This window comes from Periplaneta americana, chromosome 5, assembly GCF_040183065.1.
Source record: "Periplaneta americana isolate PAMFEO1 chromosome 5, P.americana_PAMFEO1_priV1, whole genome shotgun sequence".
Classification (NCBI taxonomy): domain Eukaryota; kingdom Metazoa; phylum Arthropoda; class Insecta; order Blattodea; family Blattidae; genus Periplaneta; species Periplaneta americana.
This window is the reverse complement of record NC_091121.1, coordinates 118081926-118109437: the sequence shown is the minus strand read 5'-3', so window position 1 is coordinate 118109437 and position 27512 is coordinate 118081926. Positions and strand designations below refer to the sequence as shown.

At 35.2% G+C, this 27512-nt stretch overlaps 1 protein-coding gene across 3 annotated transcripts in view; it reads left to right on the top strand.

The window, feature by feature from the left end:
• Nucleotides 1–27512, top strand: part of LOC138700100 (vascular endothelial growth factor receptor 1-like) — a 343737-nt gene that overhangs the window by 227449 nt on the left and 88776 nt on the right. For all 3 annotated transcript variants that reach the window (XM_069826422.1, XM_069826423.1, XM_069826421.1), the window contains exons 8-9: nt 228–533; nt 3434–3606. In XM_069826422.1, coding sequence (XP_069682523.1) covers nt 228–533; nt 3434–3606 — 479 coding nt within the window. The remainder of the gene's footprint in view (nt 1–227; nt 534–3433; nt 3607–27512) is intronic.

The window sequence follows — 27512 nt, the reverse complement described above, 5'->3', positions numbered from 1 at the left end:
AGTTTTTCAGTCTTTGAGTTACTTTCAGCACAATATGGTAGGCCTAATGGATGGAATAATAATGAAAAGGCGCAGTCTGTTTTGGGCTGGGACGGTAAATTGGCATTTTTAATTTATTTTTTTATTCCGCTTTATTTATGCTACATATTATTTATTGTTACATTTTATTCACTGAGATAATGTGTGGTCATAATCCCAGCTGTTACATTTTTTATTACTTTTTTCAGAGGCAGGGCAAAGCTACATTAATCTGACAGTTGATTCCGAGGTGATCAGCATCTTGGCTGGAGCAGACCACGTTCAGTGGGTTGTGAATATGGATGCAACACCAGTGCCGCACTATGCGTGGTACACTCCACAGCATGACGAGATCAAGCCGAACATGAGATTCGATATCATTGAAACAGAGTCCAAAACACAAGTGACACTCAAGATAAAAAATATAAGAATTCAAGATGCTGGGGTATATGCATTTGTAGCATACAACAGCGAAGGAGTGCACAAGGACATGAACCTTACGCTCGTTGTAAATGGTGAGTGGTGAATAATATATATTTATATATCTTTATTTCCAAACAATATTGTGTCACGAAGTTATGAAGTTAGACCACTTGTTGATCTCGTAGGTTTTCCCTAACTTCTTCCTTTTTGTGCAACCTAAAACAAATAATAAAATAAAAGACTAGTCTTCAAACAAGGGCAAATTCTTCGGACTAGCTTAGTATGCACTGCATCATTGAAGAATAAAATAATAAAAGAGAAAATTTTCACTGTCTATAGTTGTTTTATTTGAGAAGAAAAATTCCAATTCTAATGTGTCAACTCTATCATTGATGGCTGTTGTAGGTTAACCTTTTTGTCAATCAGCACGATGCTTGCAGGAACTCAGGAATGTTCATGTAGAAGTTTCCATTGGCAAACACGTGCACGCACATGACGTCATTCTAAGTCATTTACACAGCTAAATTGCGATAAAAATTTGCAGAACCAACTCCGCAAGCACTGTGTAGCTTCGAAGGGTACAGTTTTCCTTAATTGTGAATTTGTGAGTTAAGTGCGTGATCATAAGTAGTGAGCTGATTATAAAAAGAGAAGAGTTTTGTATAATAAGTGGCCTGTTATTGAAACAATTTTTCAGCAGAAATACGGCTGGGAAAAGCGAAAAAGATCTGTTAATGGTTAGCATCTCCAACGGTGAAGCATATTAGCCTCCCCAGACTGATGCAATCTATACGCCAGTCACAGTACTACATTACATCGCCCTGTTTTGGGTAAATACTATTAAGGTCCGTTAATGGTTACCATCTCCGACTGTGAAGCATATTACACCTCCACAGACCAATGGTCTCTGTACTTCAGTCACAGTACTACATCACGCCATCCTGTTTTGGGTAAATACTAATAAGGTCCATTAATGGTTAGCATCTTCAATTGTGAAATGAGTGGACCTATGTTAAAATTCTGGTTGGGATAAGTTATCTGATTCAGATTTTTTTCCAAGGTTTTCCCCTCAACCAACTAAAGCAGAATTTCTGGGTAACTTTCTGCATTGGACCTCGGACTCATTTCACCATCACTTACTTATTCACATATCATTTTCATCATTACCATAGTTCGGGCAGAGTTGATGGTGCAGTGTGATCATCACACCAAAAAACTGTATAACTCTTGACTTGTTCCAAGGCTTCAATGCTAATGTAAGATCTATGCAATACAATAAATGAAATGACATTAAAACTGAAACTATGTACAGTGAGGAACATGATATTGAAACATTTTGCCCGCTCAACAATTATCAGCGTGATTCATAAGAGGCTATAGTTTTAATTCTTTCTCAGTATAGATATTTAATATTTAAACAGATAAGCGAAGCGAATATCTCGTAACATATGGCCGAAAACTTTCGGCTCGGAGCATGCACATTGCAGCTTTCTTTGACTAAGAATAAACTCCAGGGGGTCCTATTATGTCTCCCATTGTACATGCAAGAGGGCGACTGTTTGGCGAGAAAAGTCATTTCCACAATAAGTGTCAGGCTACAGTACATGCCTTTGGGCCCCTCCTCTGTAAAAAAAGAGGAGAGAAATGCTGTTGAAGTGATGATGATGATGATGATGATGATGATGATGATGATGATGATGATGATACGATGCATATTGAAATGGAGAGTGATGGTAGAAGTATGGAGAAAAACGGGAGAGTTTAAAAAAAAAACTCTCAGGATCCATAGTTTTGTCTACCACAAGTACGACTCCACCATCGCTGGAATTCGAACCTGGGTGTGTAGTGATCGTAAACCAGCACTCTGCCAAGTGAGCTACTAAGGTAGCTAATCATTATGTTAATAGTATTTCATGAAATATGTACCTTTTTTCTGTCATATTTTTCACCTAAGTATTCTTTGAAGATGAGGGCTTAAAAAAGTGAAAAAAAAAAAAAAAAGACAATTTTGATCCACTAACAAGCAAACATTCTCATGAGGGCAGATAAAAAAGTTAATTTTTTTCCTCTACCATGTTAATAATGTCAAAGCAAGTACTTACACAAATTTTGGCCACTCGAACACAATTACGAGGGTCATCCAGAAGGTAAGTTTCCCTGTGGCCATTTACAAAAATAAAACACAATTTCATGGAAATATTTATTGGAAGAGGTACAGCAATTGTTGAGCTATTTTTCAACATATTCTTCACCAGAATTGAGATATTTGTCATATCATGGGATTAACTATTGTATCCCTGTGTCATAGAAACCTGCTGCATGGGATCGCAACCAGTGTGTGACAGCCATCTACACCTCTCTGTTGATTCCATGGTATGACAAATGTCTCAATTCCGGTGGGGAATATGTTGAAAAATAGCTTAACAATTGCTGCATATGTTTCAGTGAAACTTTACATGAACTTTTGTTTTCTTTTTGTAAACGACCCCAGGGAAACTTACTTTCTGGCGGCCTTCGTAATTGCGCTCGAATGGCCATAATTTGTATAAGCACTTGTTTTGACATTATTAACATTGTGGGAAAAAAAAAATAACTTTTTTATCTGCCCCCATGAGAATGTTTGCTTGCAAGAGATCTCTAAATTCATATAACTTCTATTCAAGCTACCTCTAGAAGGAGATAAAAGTCCTTTAATAACTTCTCATTTGGTAGGTATAGTACATGATAGTAGGATTGAATTTTAAAATAAAATGATGAATATTAAACACATTTTTAAATTTGTACTTTTAAAAATCTTAAGAAAAATGTATTGTAGAAATATTATTTCTCCAAATATGCAGTGAATTTCATTTTGAGATAGTCCTGCATTGTTATTATCAATTTAATTATTTGTTGATGATGGTGGAAATGACGGATAAAATACATATATTCAAGATAAAATAGGTTTTGGCACCATAAGACCAAGTTAAAAGTTGGGTTGTAACTGTTTCAGATAAACCGGCTGTCGCTTTAGAGACCAATCCTGCACATGAATATTACCAATTGAATAAGACTTACCCAATGAAATGCAGAATTGTGGGCCATCCACAACCGCAGATCCAATGGTCTTTCTTGCAATGTGATTTCCAGAGTGAATGTGAAGGGAGAGAATTCATTCCAATTCTGGTAAGTTTATTGAGTTTATAAAGTGTCTATTTATAAAAATGTACAGTAGGTCATGTTAATTTTAAATAACAAAAATTAAATAACTTCAGTTATAATTTCTGTCCTTTATCATATTTGACTGATCATAGCATACACATATTAACTGTAGCTGCATTTAGATTGGCAACAGGCCGTGACTGTTTGGCCAAACACCTGTATAGAATTGGAATATATCAGTCCCCTAACTGTCCATTGTGCAACTCAAACCAAGAAATGGATTCGGAACACCTCAAAATCTGTGCTTCAGTGGCTGACCATGATAATATCTTTGAAAAATATTGGAGTACAAGAGGTCAAATGACTTTATTGTCAAACGCCTGGCATTAGAAAACAACAACAACATATTAACTACGATCACGTATAATTATAGTTCTCTCTAATATATCCTTTTAATTTCTCTTTCTGACCAGAAAAAATTAAAGTTTGACCTGAAAAACGTAACACTCTTATTAAAGGAAAAATGATTTTCGAAACTCAATTATCAGAAAAATTTTGCACGTCTCATTTAGAAAGAACTGTTAAGTTTCATGCCAATATTGAATTTAAAGTCCATGGAATTAATATGCACTAAACTGTAGTGAAGACTGAGTAATTCAGTTGTCTTAATAAATTCAACACCGAACAGTGTATTATTAGTAGTGAATCTGTTAATGTTGTTCTTGGTGAACTATGATAGATTAACACATAACTCAGGAAGAAATTAATACTACCAGAGTACTGTAAAATATTACCTGAAAATTTTTACACGTTTATGATAACTAAAGCACTGTCTTCATTGCCCGCGTTCATAAGTTACCTGCGCTTGGATAGTGTGGTGTATGCCTAGCTTGTGTGATGGGGGGGAAGATACGGACGTTCCCTCGGTTGTACAGGTTCAGTGTGGTGAAGGACAAAGTTGCACTTCTTTACATGACAGCGTTGTTGTAAATAAATGCATTGTAACACATCCTTAGAACTTTAATAACATATATTATTAATAGAATGCAATACTTACAACAGTTTTCATTTGTGATTCACCTATTGATGCGTCCACAGTTCCATTACATTAAAGAACAATACATTTCCATAAAGTGTCGAAAGAAAAACCTCTTCGCCTATCACTTAGAAACATTTTGAACTGAGAAAATGTGGGTTCCACATCGCAAGACATGAGTGGTGCGAAACGAAAATATGAGCTGTCACACGTATCATCTGAGGGCTCGCCATTGACTGACAAAATATATCTTATTTCACACTTTGCTGAAAATCCACAGTTCTTTTTCAATACGGTCCCAAATTTCGTCTTAATCGGTTCCAAACTTGGATGTGGTTTTGACTTTGGTACAAATGTTCTACGAATTGGAGGCCACTGGACATTTTGAGAGTTGACGATTCTAGTTGTTTTATTGTTGTGGGAACATCTTTGTAAACTTATTTTATGTACAACAGATCTTCATAGACTTTGCAACCTTTATTGAAGTACTCGCTTCATTATCAAATGTTCGTATTACACCACGGACTTCCTTGTAGTGTTCACAATAGTACAATGCGGCCTTCAACCAAGTTCCTCACAGAGTTAAAATGGGCTGTGGTGGCAAAGAAATTCCTGGTATGATATCTTTGAATTGCTGTTTTCGAGACGGGGACTTCAAAAAGATTTTCTTCCCGTTGGAGATTAAGCTGTCAATATCAGAGAATAACGACCTAATTTCTTCAGCTACCCTATGCAGACCATGGGCCAAGCAAATTAAATGTAGCAGATTTGGATATCCAGTCCGGATTTGGTGTGCTGCTTTTAAATGTATGCTACAGCATCCTTCATAAAACGAAGGACATTTTCTCTTTGTATTCCATCAGGCCACAAAAGATTCATAGCAGTCTCAAAGAGAATATCAATTGTGGAACTGTTTACTGCAGTAAGCACCTCGGTTGTTAACAAGTATTTTTGTGAAGGTTTGTCCGGAGATAATATTCCAACAATAACACTGCCAATAGACTTCCTTCCACATCTGCCATTTCGTCTATCGAAACCCATATTTCATTATTTGTGACAGAATGCTGTTGATGACATGATCATAGCACGGGGATAAATATCTTTTGCGTAGAGTTGACTCGCATGGAACGTTTCGCCCAGTATATTTCTGCAGAAATGATTTGAAAGTAGAATTTTGTAACTTGTGTAACAGAATATTGCAACTTACCATCATATTGCAGAGGTCGTTACAAAACTCTCTCTGAGTAGGTTTATATGACTTTGAGCTCGATGTTGTATCATGTTTACCAAACAGCATTATACTTTTTTATGTTGTTTAGACTTACAGTGCTTCTGGATGAAAAATTTTCTGTGGCCTTTAAACTGTATATGGCATACTTTGGAAAATATATTTACTCCTTGTATAGTGAAATAATCACGGCAAAATTCCTCCACATATTGTAACAACTTCTGTTTCTTTACATCTGACATTACTGGCACTCTTGTTTACAACTCTGCACGGTCTATACATGCCCAACCAACTGTTGTATGTATTGAGAATACGTCGAGACGCCATACCCATTGCGAGTGATGTGGACATGACGTCAGACTCTCGGCATAGCCCTTGTGCAGACAACCTGTACCGCGGCAGCAGGCAATGAAAAGGCAACGAGGTCCGCGCTTTAATGATAACATTTTAGTAATAATGAAGCTATGGAAACGTGTTTCTGGTATTTCCTTCACTTTCACTTTTGGCATCCTTATTTATCTTCATGTTACTGTGAATTCTTAAGCCAAGATAGAAACTTAATTATTTCTGATCTGATCATGTCCACAATCATACCTATAACATCATCCAAACACAAGTAGATTACACTTCATTCATTAAAAGAAATATTCTAAACTTGTGTCACCGGTTGTTTAATTCTGTGAGTAGTTAATATTTAATTTCCACTAAACAATTATCTTTCTGTTTTTGTACGTACGAACTATAGGCACTGTTTCATTTGTTATTTTATGTATGTATTTATTAGCACTGCAATTGGGTATACACCCGATGGCAGTGATATATTTTATTATTATGGTACAATAACATTACAATAGTTACGGCAATAAAAGCACAATAAAGATAAAATAAACGTAAAATTAATTCTAACTATAAATAATAAATGCAATAAACCTAACACTGGGTAAATAAAGATTATGCTATAAATAACACCTACTATAAGCAAAAGTAAACCTAACTTACAAGTTACTATGATGTACCGAAGTACAATTGGAGTTTCAGTGCAGTAATTCTGCACTTCCATATGGCGAAGAATCGGTAAAATGGAGAAAAATGCTCTCCAGCACCAGGACTTGAACCCAGGTTTCCAGCTTTACGTGCTGGCGCTTTATCCACTAAGCCACACCGGATTCAAGTTCTGATGCTGGATTGAATCCCTCTCATTTTTAAGTTCTACTTACAAAGGGAACACTTTGTTGGCTTGCCCTCATGTACCATGTCACAGTATGTGTGACAGTAGACAATGTCTAACCACAAGTACAGAGGTGCACTCATTATGAGTGACTAAGCTAAGTGGCCGGGGTCCAATCTTGTGATCAAGATGGCGCCATGTTCCATTGGAACATACTGTGACACGGTACACAAGGGTAGGCCAATAAAGTGTTCCCTTTGTAGGTAGAACTTAAAAATGAGAGGGATTCAATCCGGCATCAGAACTTGAATCCAGTGTGGCTTACTGGTTTAAAGCGCCAGCACGTAAAACTGGAAACCCGGTGCTGGAGAGAATTTTTCTCTGTTCTACCAATTCTTCACCATAACTTACGAGTATTGCTATTAAACCAAACTGTTGTCAACTTAAGTAATTACAAGTCGCCTTAATTACATATCAACTTAATTAATTGAGGCAGTAGCCGGAAAAGGGGCCCATGGGTCCAGTGGCGGCCGCTCTTTATGTGCTGCAGTGCTGCAGCACACAGTTAATTTTCTGTCCGTTGCATAATCTTATTTTTTCTTTCATTCGTTTTACGCGCTTCAATGTATGAAGATTCGGAAACTGTTGTTGTCTAGCTTATGCGTCGCCTACAAGTCCCAGTCAGTAATGTGTGCTTACTTCCTTATCGCAGTGAACTGCAGTGAAATGCAGCCAATTTTGCACATGCGCACAGAGCTTAAATTCGCTTGGTGTATGACGTAATCTATGGTTAGCAACGGTTTCCCCATTATAAGCAGTATGTGCTACAAGTTCAAGTAGCGAGTTGAAATGACTCGTTCACATTGGCGTTTTATTTAACCTACAACCAATCAGAAGTGAATGAATGTTTGTATAGATGAGGTATACAAGTTACAAACAACGCGAATGTCGTGACATCTCTGAGCAGCAGCAGTGTACTATTTGTGAGTTTGTGTCTTTTTTTTACAAATCTTGACAACAGAATGTACGGACAACTATTTTATTCATATGCTAAATTATTAAACTTTCCTGTAAAACTGAAAGGTATTGTTTACGACATTTATTATTAGTTTATTTATATGTATTATATTTAATAAAATTTAATTAAAAGATGCTATACTCCTGTTCATCTCCTTCAACCTCCAATAGATGGTATGAATGCACCGGAATGCTGTTCGAATTTAAAATTTCAGTTGCTACGTCTGTTTGTCAGCTTGTGTTGTTTCTTGTTTGTGAAGTTTTGTCAGTTTGTGTTGTTTCCTAGTTTATGAAGCTGTTACAAAAACTAGGCATTGCTAAAGTGTTGTGGTATTGAGTTCATATTTGTGTTAAGTGTGTAAAGGAGGTATATTTTATGTACAAAAATAAATATGAATTCAGTGAACAATTTGTTAAAAAACAGATTTTCATCTATGCAATTAGAAGAGAAAATGAAAATAAAAGAATTAGGCAGGCCAACGCCTGATCTAAATATTAGTCAGAAGGCAGGCGGACGGAACAATAGCGTTTACAGTAGACGATTTCATAACACAATATACGACACATATAGCTGGATTTGTGGTTGTGAAATCAGAAATGCTATCTTCTGCTTCCCTTGCCTTCTGTTTGGAAATAACGATGCATTTGGTTGGTCCAAGACAGGAATTAAAGATCTTGGACATCTTAGAGCCCAGAGCAGAAAACATAACGATAATAGAACACACATACATAATGTGTTAAACCTCACTGCTCTGGGAAGTGTGAATATTGCAACGCAATTAAGCCGCACTTACCACGACACCATAAGAACACACAATGAAAAAGTTGAAAAGAACAGACATATACTTTCAAGAATTATAGATTGTATTAAGTTCTGTGGTGCCTTTGAGCTCGCGTTAAGAGGACACAATGAGACGGAAATGTCCGAGAATCGGGGAGTTTTCTTGGGACTAGTTGATTTTATGAGTAGTTTAGACAATGCAGTGAAAGAACACATGGAATCAAATCAGGTTTTCAAGGGGACCTCGAAAACGATCCAAAACGAATTGTTAGATTCGATGTTAAAAGTATGTCGCGAAAAGATTATTGAAGAAATTAGAGATGCTGAGTTTGTAGCTGTAATGGCAGATGAAACGACTGATATTTCAGAACAATTACAGATGGTGTTAGTTTTTCGGTACGAAAAAAAACGGTGTTCCATATGAAAGATGTTGGGGATTTTTCAATCCGGAGGGACAGAATGCTGAAGCTATTTCTGCCTGCATCTTAAAAGTGATGAATGAGGTTTTCAGAGACGAGCCTAAAAAATTATCGCTCAAACATATGACGGGGCCTCTGTAATGAGTGGTGGATGTAGTGGAGTTCAAGCAAGGATAAAACATTTTTATCCTAATGCCCACTATATTCATTGCTATGCCCATCAACTCAATTTAGTGATGGAAAGAGCTGCTTCACAAAAGAAAGCAGCCAGAGTGTTTTTCTGCAGTTTATCAGGTTTTCCAACCTTCTTTGCAAGATCTCCGCAAAGATTATCCGCATTAGAAGCAGTGGCGGCACGTAGGATTCCTAGTGGTTCTGCAACTAGATGGAATTTTAAATCTAGAACGGTGAATGCAGTGTATGAACACAAGGACAGCCTAGTCGAATGCTTTTTGGATTTGGAGGAGTCATCATCTGCCAAGACCGTTCAAGAAGCTTGTGGGCTCCGCCTATATTTGGAGGATGAAGAATTCTTATTCTGGTTGTCATTTTTCCACAAAATAATGCCCCATGTAGATGTTTTATACAGTCAATTACAAGCAAGGTCGACTGACGCTGTGAAAATAAAAAATGCTACAGCACATTTTATTCAGGCAATTAGTGGAATAAGGGAATCCACAAAAGATTCTGACAGTGAAGCGACGTCAGGTAATAAGCGACGGAAGCGGACATGTCGAAGTGCTGATGCCAAGGAGGTATGTGACCGAATCGTACAAGAGGCTCGTGATCGTTTCCACTCCTTGGATCATTTAGAAGCAGCAAAGCTCCTCAATTCTCTCAACTTTAATGATTTTTCAGGACAGTTTCCAGAAAAAGAACTCGAAGCTACTGTTCAAAATTATAATATGCTGGAAAAGAACAGGTTAAAGACAGAACTCAGCGTTCTTTATGAAAGATCAGATTACAGGCGAATTGATGGAGCTGTTCCACTACTGAAGCACATCATGAAAAATAACTTACAGGAAACATTCAGCAAAGTAACGAAACTCCTCAAAATTATGATCACGACGCCTATGACAACTTCGGAACCGGAAAGATGTTTTTCGTCTCTGAAGAGGATTAAAACATTTTTACGGAATACGATGTCTCAGGACCGCCTTACTGGCCTAGCAATGCTATCAGTAGAAAAGAAACTGGTTGCCGACATGGAGGGGTTCAACTCTAAAGTAATTGACAGCTTCTGCAGCAATAAAGAGCGCCGCATGGACTTCACACTACGTCACTAGGTGAGTAGGTCAACCAAATTTTAACAACCTTTTTTTAAGTGAATTTCCTATATTGTAGCACACTCCCATTTTCAGCCACGAGCCGCCGCTGCATGGGTCTATAGGCCCTTTTTCTGGAGAATGTTTAATTCGATTCTCCGTGTTAAAATCTACTTGCTTACGTAGTTTCGTTCCAATATCTTGTACACAGAGGGTGGGATAGCTAATTGAATGAACCCATGCACTCTCGCGTAGTTGTGGAATGCAGCAAACATGAACACAGTCAGATTGAGGCAGGCACTGCAAGCAATATAATTGTGTTGTGTGTAGCAGTTGTGATATGTGTGCGATCTGAATTGTTTCAAAATGGAATGAAATGAACATAAACGAAAAAAGAGGAGACAGGACATGAAAATGAACTTAAAATGGGAAGACAGAAAAATGAATAAACAACATGATGTCATGTATGTAACTTCGAAAGGTGCTATTGTTGAAGGTAAGTTTTTGCACCCATTACCTCCTGCTGCCAGAAGGAATGTTTCTCCAAATTCACTGCTGATGAACAGAAAGATCTCTTCGAAATATTTTGCAGTGGGCAAACAAAGTTACTGCAGTATGCTACAGTGGCAGGCTTGTTATAAAATAATCTACTAGTCATAAATGTAACTTAAAATCCAAAAGTAAGTCGTGAAAATGCATGGACATATTCTCTGCGTCGAAGTGGTGTTCAGCAAGAGGTGTGTCGTCAAATGATTTTGGGAATCTTCAAAATGTTTACCAAAAGACTGAGAGTAATACAAGGGAAAATATTAAAAGGTGAAAGATTTGAGGGAAAAAGGAGTTCCCATGAAAACAGACCATATAAAATGAACAACAATTTAATGGGATTTACTGCAGTCATACCTACAATCGATTCCACATAGCAAGATCCATTGTTGTCCACTAACCCAAACCTAAATATCAAGATTCTCTTTGGATTATTCTGTGATTATTACAAAGAAAAGACTGGTGAAAAACTGAATGTGAAGTGCAAAACATATTGAAGAGAGAAAAGTTAGATTGGGAGAAAACATCAATGTACTTAGATGATTCCCAAAGTGAGTGTGAGTCCATCAAGGATGTGCACTGAAGTGTAAACTGCACTGAGTGTGAATCCATTCTAGATTAGTATTAAATATCTTGTAATCTGTATTCTGTACCCAATAGATATTCTTGATTCTTACGTATTCGGTACAATTTATGACGTAACTATGAGATATATGTAAGAAATATAATTTTACTAAATGATTATGAAATCGTAAATCTCTGTAATGTGCGCCATTCAACGCTGATATCAAATTTTGCTAAAATATAATCATATTGAAAGTATTTTGATAAAATAAACTTGTTCTCTGGAAAAAGGGCCTATAAAATGCTTCAATGAAATATATTCTTCTATTAACACTATTAAAGTCGGAATATATTATTTAATAAAAACTTGTAAATAAATATTATTGTAACAGTATGAAAATTGTTACCTTGATAAAAGTGCATCCAAATCGCAATGAGATACTTACAAATAAATTTTTCAATCATTGTTTTCTCGAAACATGACTTTTGCTTATGGGCCCTTTTTCCGGCTACCACCTCAATTACAACTTAGATAATTATTACACTGCACCTACAATTAAATTCTCAACCTAATCTTTTCAACCTTTCCTTAAATGTGTTAATTTTTAGATGATTGCCCTGAAAGATAGCTGCAGGTAAGCTGTTCCAATTTACTATTGTGCGATTAACAAAGGAAAATTTTGCCACGTCTGTTCTTTGTTTCCTGCATTTAAACTTAATAATATGATCAGTCCTGGCTAAGTATGATGGTATCACTAATCTAGTATTGATGTCGGCCCATACTGTGTATCCCATTTGTGCCTTAAACAATGCACTCAGTCTGGCTTTTTGTTGCCTTGATTTGAGAAATTCCCACCTTACGTCTTTTATATCTCTTCGCATGTCCCTTCCACATTTTGGCATATTTTGCTGCCCTCTGTTTTTCTATTGAATCAAAACAAGGGTTTTGTACGCTAATTATTTTGACCTTCTATTAGCTTTCTTAAGAATAAGGATAAAGAAATAATATAGTCCTTTCCCATTAGTGACTTATTCCTCCCAACACAGTTTGTTACTTAAATATATACCTAGGTATTTACAAGTGTTTACTTGTGGCATCGGTGTACCATTCAGTTGATATTTGAGAGAAATTTCTTTATGCGTCCTACAGAAGGATATTGACTTACTTTTGCTCACATTGATTTTTTATTTTATTTTCAGTCATCCATGTTTGAAGAACATTAAGATTGTTTTGCAAGGCGGCGATGTCAGATTCATCACTAATTTATCTAAATATTATACAGTCACCCGTGAATAACCTTACCTGAGAAATGGTATTACTATTATTATATCGTTTATATATAAGAAATGATAGAGGTGCAAGAACTACCCCTTGGGGAACTCCTGAAGTTACATTTCCTAATTCCGGCCTTTCTTTTCCTAGTCTGACCTTTTGGGTCCTGTTTTCTAAGAATTTATACGAGTATATCCATATTACTACTCGATTATCTGTTGGAAGCCTACTTAGTTTCTCTAAAGTTTTTCATGAGGCACTATGTCGAAAGCTTCAGCGAAATCGATCACAAATTCGTTTATTCTTCCCCCCTCCTATCAACTTCATCGGATAAATATTGTATTAAGGATGTGATTTGACTTTTGCAAGAGTATTCTGGTCTGAAACAGTGTTGATTTTTGATCAGCCATTCGTTATTTTCTAAAATGTTGCAAATGTATTGTGTTATTAGATGTTCCATTATTTTGCAGATAACTGATGTGAGACTGACAGGTCTGTAATTGTTTGCATCGCTTTTGTCTCCTACTTAATATACGGGGACTGTGAAAGCCAATTTCCAGTCACCTGGAATACTACAATTATTTATTGATATTGTAAATTTATTTCAACTCAACAATGTAACTTTTATTTAAAGCAACAATAATTCCTTTCTACAATTCACCTTAAACGCTCTCGTCAACAATGGGATTTGCTCTCCGCACAGCAACACAGCGTTCGTTATTGCACTCCACTGACGATAATGATAATTTACTTGGACTATTACGAACAACAATGAACTTTTAATCTTAACTAATATTTACACACTATTTACAACACAGAACTGTCAGTTCTCAGTTCACAGTTCTTCTAGCTCAGTCACTCGAGTTCACAGTATCTCGAACCACAGACCTTCAGAGACAGTCCACTGTACTCGAACTCAGGTCCCTCCAACTGCGGTCCACTGCACTCGAACTCAGGCCTTCGGATGCTGATACAGTTGCGGACGCACACTCAAGTCGAACTCCGGTACACAAGACTGGCTGGCTTGCTCTGTTCACAGCGCTAGCTTACTGACTGGCTGAATAAACTGAAACTGCTCAAGTTCGCTCGCGTTTCTTCTTTTGTAACCAAACTATCGTTGCGAGAAAGTACGAGTTCTGGATAGTTCGCGATCTCAAATAATCGATAGATGCCTAGAAGATTTCCACGGATGTCAGGATGGCATTCTCGAATAATCTCGCACTCTGCTGCTCCCCTCCTTCACCGAGCGTAGCCATGCCCCAGGAGGCAGATGCGCGCGCAACGCGCCCAAAACACGGCCGACTTTGCACTTCCTTCTGCTGGTCGTGAGTTCGAATCTCACGTCGCTGTCACAATATATTAAAAATTCGCATTAAGTAGAGTATCTTGGCTTCACCTCCTAACTTTATCATTTCTATGGGAACATCGTCTGGACCGCGCGATTTTCGGTTTTGTAGTCTTTTTTTATTCTGTTCCGAACACTTTTAGCCATTATTTCGAACATCTCTGTGCATTCACCTTCTTCCATTGTAATATATCTCTCTTTTTTATTGAATACAGAAATAAATGTTGAGTTCAATAAATCTGCTTTTTGTTTGTACCGTGTAATAATTTGGTCATTAGTATCTCTCAAAACTGGTATCAGTTCCTGATTTCCCCTTCTTCCGCGCATGTAATTATAAAATCTACTCCAGTTTTTTTCGCCTTCTTTCAATAAATTATGCAAGTACGGTAGTTCTCTTCTGTCTTTTTCTTTTCTCTTTCTAATTATTTGGTTAGGTCCTTGAATTTCTGGTAATTTTCGGAACTCACACTTCTTTTGTTGTACGCTCGCCTAGCTTTTTTTTATAAGTTGTCTGACGATTTGCCAAACTAACTTACTATTATGACAAGTGTTGTATTGCATGTTTCCACGTATTCACTTTTTTTTTATGTTCTAGTGATATTTAACTTATTTTATATTTTTGTTTTCATATTTTCCGATAATGGTATATCTCTAATGTGATAAGTTGAGCTATATATAAACATAATTTTCCTTACTGTGTATACTTAAAAATATTGTATTCATTGTATGCTTTGTACTGCACTATTTTATTATTACTATTAGTATTATTATTACTATTAGGCCTGTTATTATTTTATTATTATTATTATTATTATTATTATTATTATCATTACTATTCTTATTTATTGTTATTATTATTATTATTATTATTATTATTATTATTATTATCAATAATTGTTTTATTTTTTTTATACTTTGTAGGCCTCATTTATTTTTGACCTGCTGTTCACATTTTATTATGCTTTTTTCTTTCCTTCTCTATGTTATATATTATGTCTGATTTCTTTTTACTTGTTTACATTTTATTATTATTATCTTATTCAGTTTTGTGTGTACTTTGTAAATTTGTAGTGTTTCTGTAACGCAGTTTTTACTCCTGGTTGAGTGTTAGAGAAGGTCTTATGTCCTTAACTGCCAGATTAAATCATTATTATTATTATTATTATTATTATTATTATTATTATTATTATTATTATTATATCTTGTATAATATTCTGGGTCTGAATTATTTTTTTACTGTTTAGTATGGCACGTATTTGTGATGGCCTCGGATATTATTAGTTTAAAATTCTCCCAAACTTGACCCATGTTTTTGCCCTCGTCTAAGAATTTGTTATATTGATCTATAAAAGCGGCTACACACGACCCAATCTGCAGGGTCCGATTTGCAGGGACCCTGCCGATCGGGTGGTGTGTAGGCTTGCTGGGACAGCAAACCTCGTGTCGGGTGGTTGGTTCGGGCAGCCACCCAACCTGCCGACTCCCCCACTCCAACACCCTGCAAGTTGGGTCGTGTGTAGCACGATCGGGCTGATTTCTTGTCAGTTGCAGCTTGCAGAACAGCAGAAGTGGCGTTTATGAAGAACTGAGAGCAATGACAGTGAGTGCGACGTGAAATGACGGAAAAAGAGAAAGAAGTCTGGAGGGATATTTTTGAACTGTATAAAGATATGCCTTGTTTATGGGACATTTCAAACGCAAATTATCTGAACAGAGATATGCGTAATCAAGCTTTAGAAATTCTTCTCGAAAAATACAAATTATGTAGTGCAAAGCATGCCAACATAATAGGATCAACGTTATCAATATGCACACCTATGCTTTGTCGAAAATATGAGAAGAGTTTAAATGTTTTCTTATTTTTAAGAGATTAGCTACAGCTTACAGCACTAAAATTTTGGAAATATTAAACATTTTTTTTCCTCCAATACTGTATCTTGTACAATAATGAAAATTAATATGTATAAAACACTGTCCTTCTGCTTACTTACTTACTTACTGGCTTTTAAGGAACCCGAAGGTTCATTGCCGCCCTCAATTAAGCCCGCCATTGGTCCCTAACCTGAGCAAGATTAATCGTCTCTATCATCAAATCCCACCTCCCTCAAATCCATTTTAATATTATCTTCCCATCTACGACTCGGCCTCCCCAAAGGCCTTTTTCTCTCCGGCCTCCCAACTAACACTCTATATACATTTCTGAATTCGCCCATACGTGCTACATGCCCTGCCCATCTGAAACGTCTGGATTTTATGTTCCTAATTATGTCAGGTGAAGAATACAATGCATGCAGTTGTGTAACTTTCTTCATTCTCCTGTAACTTCATCCCTCGTAGCCCCAAATATTTTCCTAAACACTTTATTCTCAAACACCCTTAACCTATGTTCCTCTCTCAAAGTAAGAGTCCAAGTTTCACAACCATAAAGAACAACCGGTAATATAACTGTTTTATAAATTCTAACTTTCAGATTTTTGACAGCAGACTGGATGATAAAAGCTTCTCAACCGAATAATAACAGGCATTTTCCATATTTATTCTGTGTTTAATTTCCTCCCGAGTATAATTTATATTTGTTACTTTTGCTCCAAGGTATTTGAATTTTTCCACCTCTTCAAAAGATAAATTTCCAATTTTTATATTTCCATTTCGTACAATATTCTCGTCACGGGACATAATCATATACTTAGTCTTTTCGGGATTTACTTCCAAACCTATCTCTTTACTTGCTTCAAGTAAAATTTCCGTGTTTTCCCTAATCGTTTGTGGGTTTTCTTCTAACAAATTCACGTCATCCGCATAGACAACTGTCCTTTTGCTATATGAAGAAAATATTTTTACGGTTAAAAAAGTTATTTACTTTTTTTTTTTTTTTTCAAAATTCAGTTCACTGTGCAGTGATAATGCGCTTCCCATATAACTAAAAAACTATCCGACATTCTGTGATAAAATTTTTTGTGTGTATTTATGCATGTCATATCTACAATATGATGCAAGATCACTTGTCTATCGTTGATAGATTGTCTGATAAAAATAAATTCATTTTAAAAAGTGGTTAAACATCAGTATTTTCTATTACACAAAATAAAAAAAAAATATTGTTTATTAAGGAATGTAGTTGAAAGAGCATGATATTGTAAACATGAGTTTCAGCAATAAAATAAAAAAAGAGAGAACGTGAAAAGTTAACAAGTTTTAAGTTATGAGGGAAACGCTTCATCACTGCACAGTGAACTGTCAACATTTTGAATCTCAAAAAAAAAATATATATATATATATATATATATATATATATATATATATATATATTCCTAAATATTTTTTTAACCGGAAAATTTTTTTTTTTCATATAGTACCTGTTTATCGTTCTGTAACAACAAACTCAATGCAATTCCAACTTTTTGAAACTTGGAAAGTGAACGAGCCATGATATATATTTTCACAACGGAGCGGATCAGCCTACTGCAGGTTGGGTCGTGTGGAGAGCAGAACCAATTCGTCCGACCCAACCGCCCTGCAAATCGGACCCTGCAGATTGGGTCGTGTGTAGCCGCTTTAAGGTAACCTTGTAAACCGTTAATGTCTGCTTTGTCATAATGCCAAATTTCTTGAGTGATATCTGTACAGACATTTGTCTGAAGCCAATTTAGCTCGAGTTGAACACTGTTATGATCACTGATTCCAGGTAATACGTGTGAAGAGTAAAAACTATCCCCAGGTCATATCAAGAAGACATCTAAAAGGTTATTGTTCTTTGTAGGTTTATTTATGACTTGTGTAAATCCGTGTTCCCATAATAGGTAATTAACAAAAGTTCGTGAAAAGGTGTTTGTCTCTACCTGACCATTCCAGTTCGCTACAGGTAGCATTAGATCCCCTGCTAACATGACCCTTCTTCCTACGGTATTGAGGCAGTGTTGCCGGGTCTTGAAAAAATATTTCCGGAGGTCGTAATGAAAAAATCCGGAGATTTGTCCACAATTTCCGGAGGCACTTTCGAAAATCACATAAGATATTATAATCTTCTAACTATTACAATACATGAATCTATAATAAAAAGATTTTTACTTTAATTTTTCTACTTACCAATTTGATTAGTAGTCACCACCTTCCTCTCCTCATAGATGTCACTTATTTATTAACTTAGCAGTCTCTTTCCTCTTCTTCTTCTTCCTCTGCTTTCTTATAGATGTCACTGTTCATGAGTCGAGTTAAGTCGGCGCTAACTTCAAAATCGTAGCACGATGCTGAGTTAGTGAACCTTTTAGTATGCAGGAGTCCGCTAATTGTCTTGGTTGATAATCGATTTTTGGTTTTTGTTTTCATTCTATTTATAGTTGAAAATACCCTCTCAACACTGGCGGAAGAATGTGGTAAACACAGAAGTGACAACATTAATAAGGACGATAGTTTTGGAAACATGGGTGCCCCATCCCCCCTTTTTTCACTACTTACAGCCACCCAAAATTCTGTTGGGGTTACACTTTTTACTTCTGCTTGAACTATATTTATATTTCTTAGTAGCCTCCATTCAGTATCAAGCTCCTGTAGGTCGTCGTCTTTAACTAAGTTGGGAAAATTTGACGCAAGATTAGCAATTGATGAGATTTTCTTGTTTCTTACACAGTTTGGGTCAAGAGCCTCTAGATCTTTTATTACAGTATCCCCGAAAGAAAATCTTTTGAATAACTGTTGGGCACCCTCGATGAAAAAATCTAAACATCTAACTTTAAAGCCCTTCACTTGTTCAGTACGGATATCTGTGTTTCTCTGGATATTCAAAGCCACTTTTGCACCGAAATATATGTCATCAAGTGACTTAAAATAGGAAGGAATTCGGTAATCTACATCCTTCAAGGGAGTTTTCTCAAGATAGCCCTCCTTCATATAGCAGTCTAAAATTGTTCTAAAAGTTCTCTCAACGTCACGATACATTGTATGAATTTGTGGAGTTTCGGACTGCATTTTAATGTTTAAGCTATTGAAGAGAGGAAGTATGAAATCCAGGAAGTGAAGGTATAGCTTGGTTGTGGGGTCATTCAATTTTTGCAAAATTAAGTCACTTGCCAAAAGCCTATCATTGACCAAAGCATCAGTAAAAAAACAACTTCAGTGAATCATATTGTTCCAGAAGTCGAGCAACCACCATATGTAAAGAAAGCCAACGCGTTTGGCTGGGATGTAATATTTTGTGAGGTTTCACATTTACAAAATTTTGAAATTGTTTCAGGTCACTGATGCGTTTTGGACTGCTCTGAAAGTAATTATAAACATCCCTTGCAAGATCTTCAATGCCCCTAGGGAGTTTCATACAAGCGTAAGAAGCACACAGAGCATAGGAATGACAAATACATTTCATTATAAACAGATCAAGGATATCTTGCTTTAATAAAGTGGATAATGAATGGCGCGCCCCTAACATTGCATTTGCTCCATCTGCTGCAAACCCTATCATATTTTGTTTGTAGGGAATTTCATTATCGTTGAAAAATTTAACAATTCCTTGGTATAATATGTCACTAGTGGCACTAGTAAGCGGAATAAGTCCAAGAAAGGCGTCCATTATTTTGTTACCCTTTCCCATTACACGTACTACCATACATAAATGCTTAATGCAGCCCTTATCGGTGGATTCATCGACAATGAGAGAAAATTTATTTAAGCAATTCAATCAGCTGATTTAAACTTTCTTTCCCTGTGACGTGATTTATGATACCCGTCAGTTTTGTTCTCCCACATTGTAGATGCTTAGCAATTTCTGAATCTGGACACACAGCTTGAATGAGTTTAGGTAAATGCTCTATGACTCGAATTGGTATATCATGTTCAGTCACAAAACTTGCAAGACGTATCTCACTCGCCTTAACCGTTTCATTAAGTTTTGTTTTGACACTAATGCTCGGCATATCACTAATTTTCATTTGTTTTTTAGCTCCAGCACATTTACTTAGGTGTTTTTTACCTGTCGCGTGTTTCTTGAGATCATTTTTCCCTGATGAAACGTTCAAATCACAATCACATGCACAGCAATAAGCATAGTAAGGTCCTTTCTTGCTTTTCTGTAACCGCCCACAAAATACTGGGTCTTTCTCCCATTCGGGATTATATTTTGTACTGTATGTGTATTTTATTTTTTTATTCTTACTTTTTGACACCACTGTAGCGTCAGAATCTGAACTCGAATCCATTATTAACGACTTTTAAAATCACTGAAACCAATAATTTAATTATTTAATTAATTAATTTAATTAATTATTTATTAATCGCAGCTATTTTATTTGTTGAAATTACTTCGTAGGTGGAGCTAAATTTTTCCCACAACCTCAAGAAGTGAAAGTTTATATCCTCAAAAATAATGTAAAAGCACGTTTACAAAAATACAACTCATAGCATTGTGAGACACGTTTTATTGGCCCTTCGAGGTCCTACGCGTGACATTTAAACAAAATCGAAGCTCAGACACGTTGTCTCCAAACCACATGGCCGAATCGGAAAAATAACAAAGTCAGTAATTCCCACGGCCCGTCAGTGGGAAGAATACAATGAACATACCGGAATCGAAACGTTTCTACAGACCAGATGTGTTCATTTTTATGTGTTACATATTTTACATTTAGGGAAGCATTAGTAGTCAATTTATAACATATTAACAAAATTTTAACTACATAATGTTCATCTACCAGTTTTAATGTATGCCAGAGATTGGTTTTTCTAAATAAATAAATAAATAAACAAATAAATAAATAATTTCCTACATTAAAAAATCCGGAGATTACAACTTTATTTCCTATTTTTCCGGGATGTTAAAAAATTCCGAAGATCTCCGGAAATTTCCGGAGACCTGGCAACACTGAAGGATATATTTTCTTGCAGCTTACTCAAAGTAAAGACGTTTGTTTCATTCGGGAGCCTATAGCAAGCTATTATATTCCATTTTTCACCACTGTAAACAGTTAACCTCAAATCAACACTTTGGTCACTATTCCCGACCTTTTCTTCTTTTAACTTGAGTAATTCTTAACTCATAAGTTGACTAATTTTAAGGCTCTTTGTTATTTGTAAAGTTGAAATATTTAATTGATACATAAGTAGGCTTAATTGTAACACCTAATATAGAACATTTACATATTTTAACAAGGACTAGGCTAAATTATTAATAGCACATTTCAATATAAATACTATTGTTGGTTAAGAAATTGCGTGTGTTAACATAAATAGTGAAGTTGCATCAAGACTCAAATATAAGTGCAGTGAAGTGACGTAGGGATCGTGTAGATTAACGTCGACAAGTGTTGTACCGGTATAGTGAAGTGATAAAGTGTAGTGTTGGTCCATTGAAATATTGTAGTGTGGTGATACTTCAAAGTAGAAATAATTTAAAACATAAATAGTGAAGTTTCATCTAGACCGAAATATAAGTGCAGTGAAGTGTCGTGTAGTTTCAACGTCGAAAAGTGTGGTATAGTGAAGTGATAAAGTGTAGTGTTGGCCTATTGAAATATTATAGTGTGGTGATACTAAAGGGTAGAAATAACCTAAAACTAATATACGTAAGTACATTAAATTGAAGAGTGAGTGAAATTGAATTTGTAAATAAGGTACAGTATATACATAATGGGTGCTATGGCTGCTCTGTCTGGAAACTGTCGTAGTTGTAGGATTGTAGCGAAAGGATTGGTATGTAATAATTGTAATTTCTGTTTTCATTGGAAATGTATAGATATAGATCCTGATAATTTTGTTGACAATGGTAGTTGGGAATGTAGTGATTGTATATATGATAGAAAGATGCGCGATCAACTGGAGAGAATCAGAGCCCTAGAATTGGAATTAGATGAGGCAAAGTGTGAAATTAATAAATTGAGAGCTTTGAAGGATAGCATTAGTGTTTCGAATAAAGGGAGATCTCACACTTGGATGAAACCGAAGAATTCCAAATCTAGGAGTAGACGTTTCTCTGCGGATGATGCTGCATGAATCAAACTGACCAACAAATTCAGTGCTCTTCAAGCAATGAATGTTGATCAGGAGAACTCAGACCCAGTATCGACACTAGTAAAGGTAAGTCAGAAAACAGATAAGGTTAATGATTGTAGGAGTAAAGTATTGATTTTAGGAAGCAGCCATGCAAGAGGTATTTCCTCACTTTTGAAGTCGAAACTGGGCGATGAGTTTGAACAGAGCCTTCTTTAGTTACAAGCCGGGGCATGGGTAGATTTGGCAACGCAGAGTGGAGGCGGGAGATTTTAAAGTGATATTGTGTTTGCTCATTGCTTTCGTTATACGTAACGCGTATTTTTTCAATATTACTTCATGCACAAAGGTAAGATCAAGATTCAGAGAGTGATGTAAATTATTACGGGTTCGAAAATAGTGTTTTATTGCAATCAATTAGCTATACTTCAGAATACGACGTAAGTAGGCTACTTACATACAAAGGCTGCCACTTAAAATAATTACAAAAAAAACATGTTTTTATTGATAGTACGAAGGTAAATAAATAAATAAAAAAGATATTCCTTGCACCGAAAATAATAAAATCAATAATGCAATAAAGACGTAAGTTCCTACGCAGTATTCTTAAGTTCCATTCAGTTAACAAATTTGTGGCTAGCAAACTGTCAATGTTTTGCGACTTAATGGTGTTTCATCTGTGAAAGGTTCAGGATATATTTTAATATTCTCTTATGCGATTATCTATCGTGTTTTTCTACAAATATTTCGGATGCCTAAAAAGTGCTGTGTGCCTATGTGTCGTAGCAACTAATAATTTAAAAAATATATATAAAAACATAGGCCTACTTGTTTTTTATTGATGGTACAAGGGAAAATAAATAAATACTTAAAGAAATGTTACTTGTACCAAAAATAAATAAAATAATGACGTATTTTCGCAATACCCTATTCCAATCAATTAACCATTATGTGGCTAGTAAATTGACAATGTTTTGCCGCTTAATGTTGTTTCACCTCTGACATGAAAGGTGTAGGATATCATATGCATTTTAATTTCATGTGATTATGTCGTGTGATTATAAATATTTCAGATGTCCAGGAAGCCAGTTTTAGTTTGAACCTGACCAGTCACCATAACAATACTGTTATCCTAAATTATTTGTTATAAACTTTTTAAAATATAATTTTAAATAAATATAACTACAGAGTGAATGTAGAGTATCCAACGCCCACTGAACGAATATTTCACTTTTATCACTGCCAATGTTGCGCTATAATCGTATATGCAAGGTAGGCTATAACAAAAACCTAAACTAACCAAACCTAACCTGTCAAAGAAGCAACAAGTTATACTAAATATGTGTAAAATTGGCCTATGTGTCTATAGTGGGCGGGACATAAGTAACATTGACCAAACCAAAAAAGTGATTATATGCATCTACAAATTATAGATAGTTCTGACGTATAGCAGGCATTCCGAATCTTCAACAAAACTGCAACATTTATGGGATCACAAAACAGCTGTTTACAATGACTTTGAAAACCAACGGCGTAATTTTATTGATACAGCAGGCGAGACCCAACAATTTGACTAGAATTCTGATACACACAAACCACAAATAAGAATATAAAAATGTGGTTATACAATATTTAATGCTTAATAGAATAGTCAATTACTTTGTCATCCATAACCGTAAAAATTCCCAAAGACTGCAACCATTTTATTTTCATTTATTGTCTTGTTTTTGATCACCAACACGCATTTAGTTTATAATACATAAACAATTAACGTTTTGTACGACCGCAAACATAATTCTATCGACACACACTTATATTGTAACATAAATTTACATTGAAAATCGGCATTAGCACAAACACGTGTACTGTAGGGTCAGCCTCCAGGTGACAGATAATTACAGTGTTGCCGACGTATGGCCCCGGCTTGTAACTAAAGAAGGCTCTGGTTTGAAGTATCTAATGTATGTAAGCCTAATGCTCCTCTCAAGAATGTTGTTGAGGATATGATGAAATTGAGTTCAGATTTTTCTAAGAGGGATCATGTAGTTATAGTGGGTGGGCCAGGTAATAGTATTGATAACGATTGTAACTATTCTATTGAGAAAGATGTCAACAACATAATTGAAATGAGCAGCCATACCAATGTGGGATTTCTCAGTCTTTTCAGCAGGTACGACAAGCCGTATCTTCACAGGAGGGTGCGGAGTGTGAATATGCTGCTTGAGCGGGCTCTGATGAGGCCTGGGGCATCACACATTGGTTTGATAGATGTAAGCCCTATAAGAAGGTATGAATATACGTCACATGGCCTGCATCTGAATGGTAGAGGCAAGGAGCACCTTTCGGTTCTTATTGCTAATAGCATCAGAGGCAGCCATGTTAAAAAGCAGAGTTGTAATATTCCTGTGTTAGTTAATGCTAGGGCTTCTCCTTTTTTTGGTTAAACCTCCCACCAGTAAGGTGTTTGAAACAAGTTCAACTAAATCGTAAATGCTCTGATGTTTCTAGTAATGAGCACAGTATCTTCACTATTTTTCATCAAAATATTAGGGGATTAAAACAAAAAACTGATGAATTGATCACTTCTTTAGCAACTCAAAATCATAAACCTCAGATATTATGTATAACTGAACATCATATGAAGCAACAGGAAATACTACAACTGTCTTTACATGGATATGTATTAGGTTCTCATTTCTGTAGACATGTCTTCCAAAAAGGGGGTGCCTGTATTTTTATCAGAGAGGATCTATTATTTAGTAAAATTGATATATCTGATTTTTGTCTTGAACAAGATATTGAAATCTGTGGAATACAAATTGGTTATGAGATATCAAATTTAATTATCTTATGTGTTTATAGGGCGCCAATGGGAGATTATAAGAAATTTACAACTAACTTAGATTCATTATTGAAAAGACTTTATAAACCACATACCGAATTTGTAATCTGTGGTGACATAAACATAGATTATCTATCAGAAAGCTCACGTAAAAGAAAATTAAACTCACTTCTTGAAACTTATAATCTTAGTCACACAGTAAGTTTTCCAACCAGAACACAAGCTGGAAGTAGTACTGCCATTGATAATATATTTATAGATAAAAGTAGATTGAATTCCTATTCAACAGTACCATTAGTCAATGGCCTGTCTGATCACGATGCACAAATTCTAAGTGTTTTCAATATGAGTGAAAAATTCCAAAGTGTTAATCTAAAAATAAAAAAAAGGATTATAAATGCTGAATCTCTTCATCATTTAAATACATGTCTACAAAATGAATCTTGGGAAAATGTATATAGTACCGATACCATTGATATTAATACTAAATTTAATGCATTTTTCACTACATTTACGAATTATTTCAATGAATTTTTTCCAGTCAACGTGGTGAAAAAATGTAAATGTAAAAACATGTGGATAACTCAGGGAATTAAAATATCATGTGCTAGAAAAAGGAATCTATATTTAATGAGTAGGAATAGTGATGATCCTCATGTTCTTAATTACTACAAGAATTACTGTAAAACTTTGACAAAAGTTATAAAAGATGCAAATAAAATGTATCTGAATGAAAAAATACAAAATTCAGATAATAAGATTAAAACTAGGCCTATTTGGGATATTATTAAAAGTGAAACTAATCGATATTCAAAGAGTGAAAATATTACTTGCATTAAAATCAATGATAGTAAAATAGATAACCCAAAATCAATTGCAAATCATTTTAACGACTTCTATATAAATATTATTCAGAACTTAAACATTCAAAATTGTGCAGAAGATGCTGCACTTGGTTACCTGACTGATGCATTTAACGCTGAGTTTTTAGGTCTCAAATTTATTCCCACTACCGCAGCAGAAATCATGCATGTGATAAAACAACTAAAAACAAAATATTCCTCTGGATATGATGAAATTCCAAGTAAAGTTCTGAAAGCTTGTTCTGAAATATTATCCCCTCCGTTAAGCTATCTATGCAGTTTGTCAATGCAATGTGGTATTTTTCCAGAAAGACTCAAATATTCAATAGTAAAACCAATATACAAAAAGGGAGATAAATGTACTATTGCTAATTATAGACCCATATCATTATTAACAACATTTTCAAGTGTTTGAGAAAGTTATGTATAATAGATTATATCATTACCTGGAGTCCAACAATATATTAGTTTTAGAACAGTTTGGATTTAGAAAACAAAAATCGACAGAGAATGCTGGTTTTAGTTTGGTGGATGAAATACTAAATTCATTAAATTCGAAACTACATGTAGGTGGGATTTTTTGTGACTTAGCTAAAGCATTTGATTGTGTATACCATAGTATATTAGTAAAAAAATTGAAGTTTTATGGTATTAAAGATGAGATGTTGGATTGGCTTACATCATTCTTATCAAATAGAAAACAAAAAGTAGAAATAAATGTACCAAATAGTCATAAAGTTACTTATTCAGAATTTAGAAATATTAAACATGGTGTTCCGCAGGGGTCAATTTTAGGTCAATTGTTGTTTCTAGTTTATATTAATGATTTAGCCTTGACCATAAACAATTCAACCCATGTAATTTTATTTGCAGATGATACAAGTGTAATTATTTCAAGCAAACAATACGATCATTTTATAAACACTTCTAATACAGTGCTGAATCTAATGAATGAATGGTTCCATGCAAATAAACTAGCACTTAATGTTGATAAAACCAGTGCAGTCAAATTTAGTACACACAATAGTGCTCAGGTTTCCTACAGTATTCGATTAAATGGAACTCATCTCAAAGAATCTATAAGCACAAAGTTTCTTGGTTTAGAATTGGATAGTCACTTGAACTGGAAAACGCATATAGAATGTATTACTCGTAAATTGAGCTCTGCCTGTTATGCATTAAGATCCTTATCTACTATTGGTGATATAAACTTACTTAAAATGTCATACTTTGCATATTTTCACTCTGTAATGAAATATGGATTAATATTCTGGGGTAACTCGTCTGAAGCTAAACACGTTTTTGTTTTACAAAAGAAAGCTATAAGAATAATGGCCAGTGTGCATAAAAGGACCTCATGTAAAAATATTTTCCGAAACTTAGAAATCTGACTTTACCTTGTGAATACATTTTTTCCCTAATGATGCTGTATATTAAGAACCAAGATAAATTCAGTACTAATCAAGACATTCATCATTTTAATACAAGACATAAATCAGATCTTCATCTACCCTCTGTTAGTCTAAGCTGTTTTAAAAAAGGAGTTTGCTATTCATGTATAACAGTCTTCAATGCACTGCCTAATTATCTTAAAGATTTGAAGAACCAC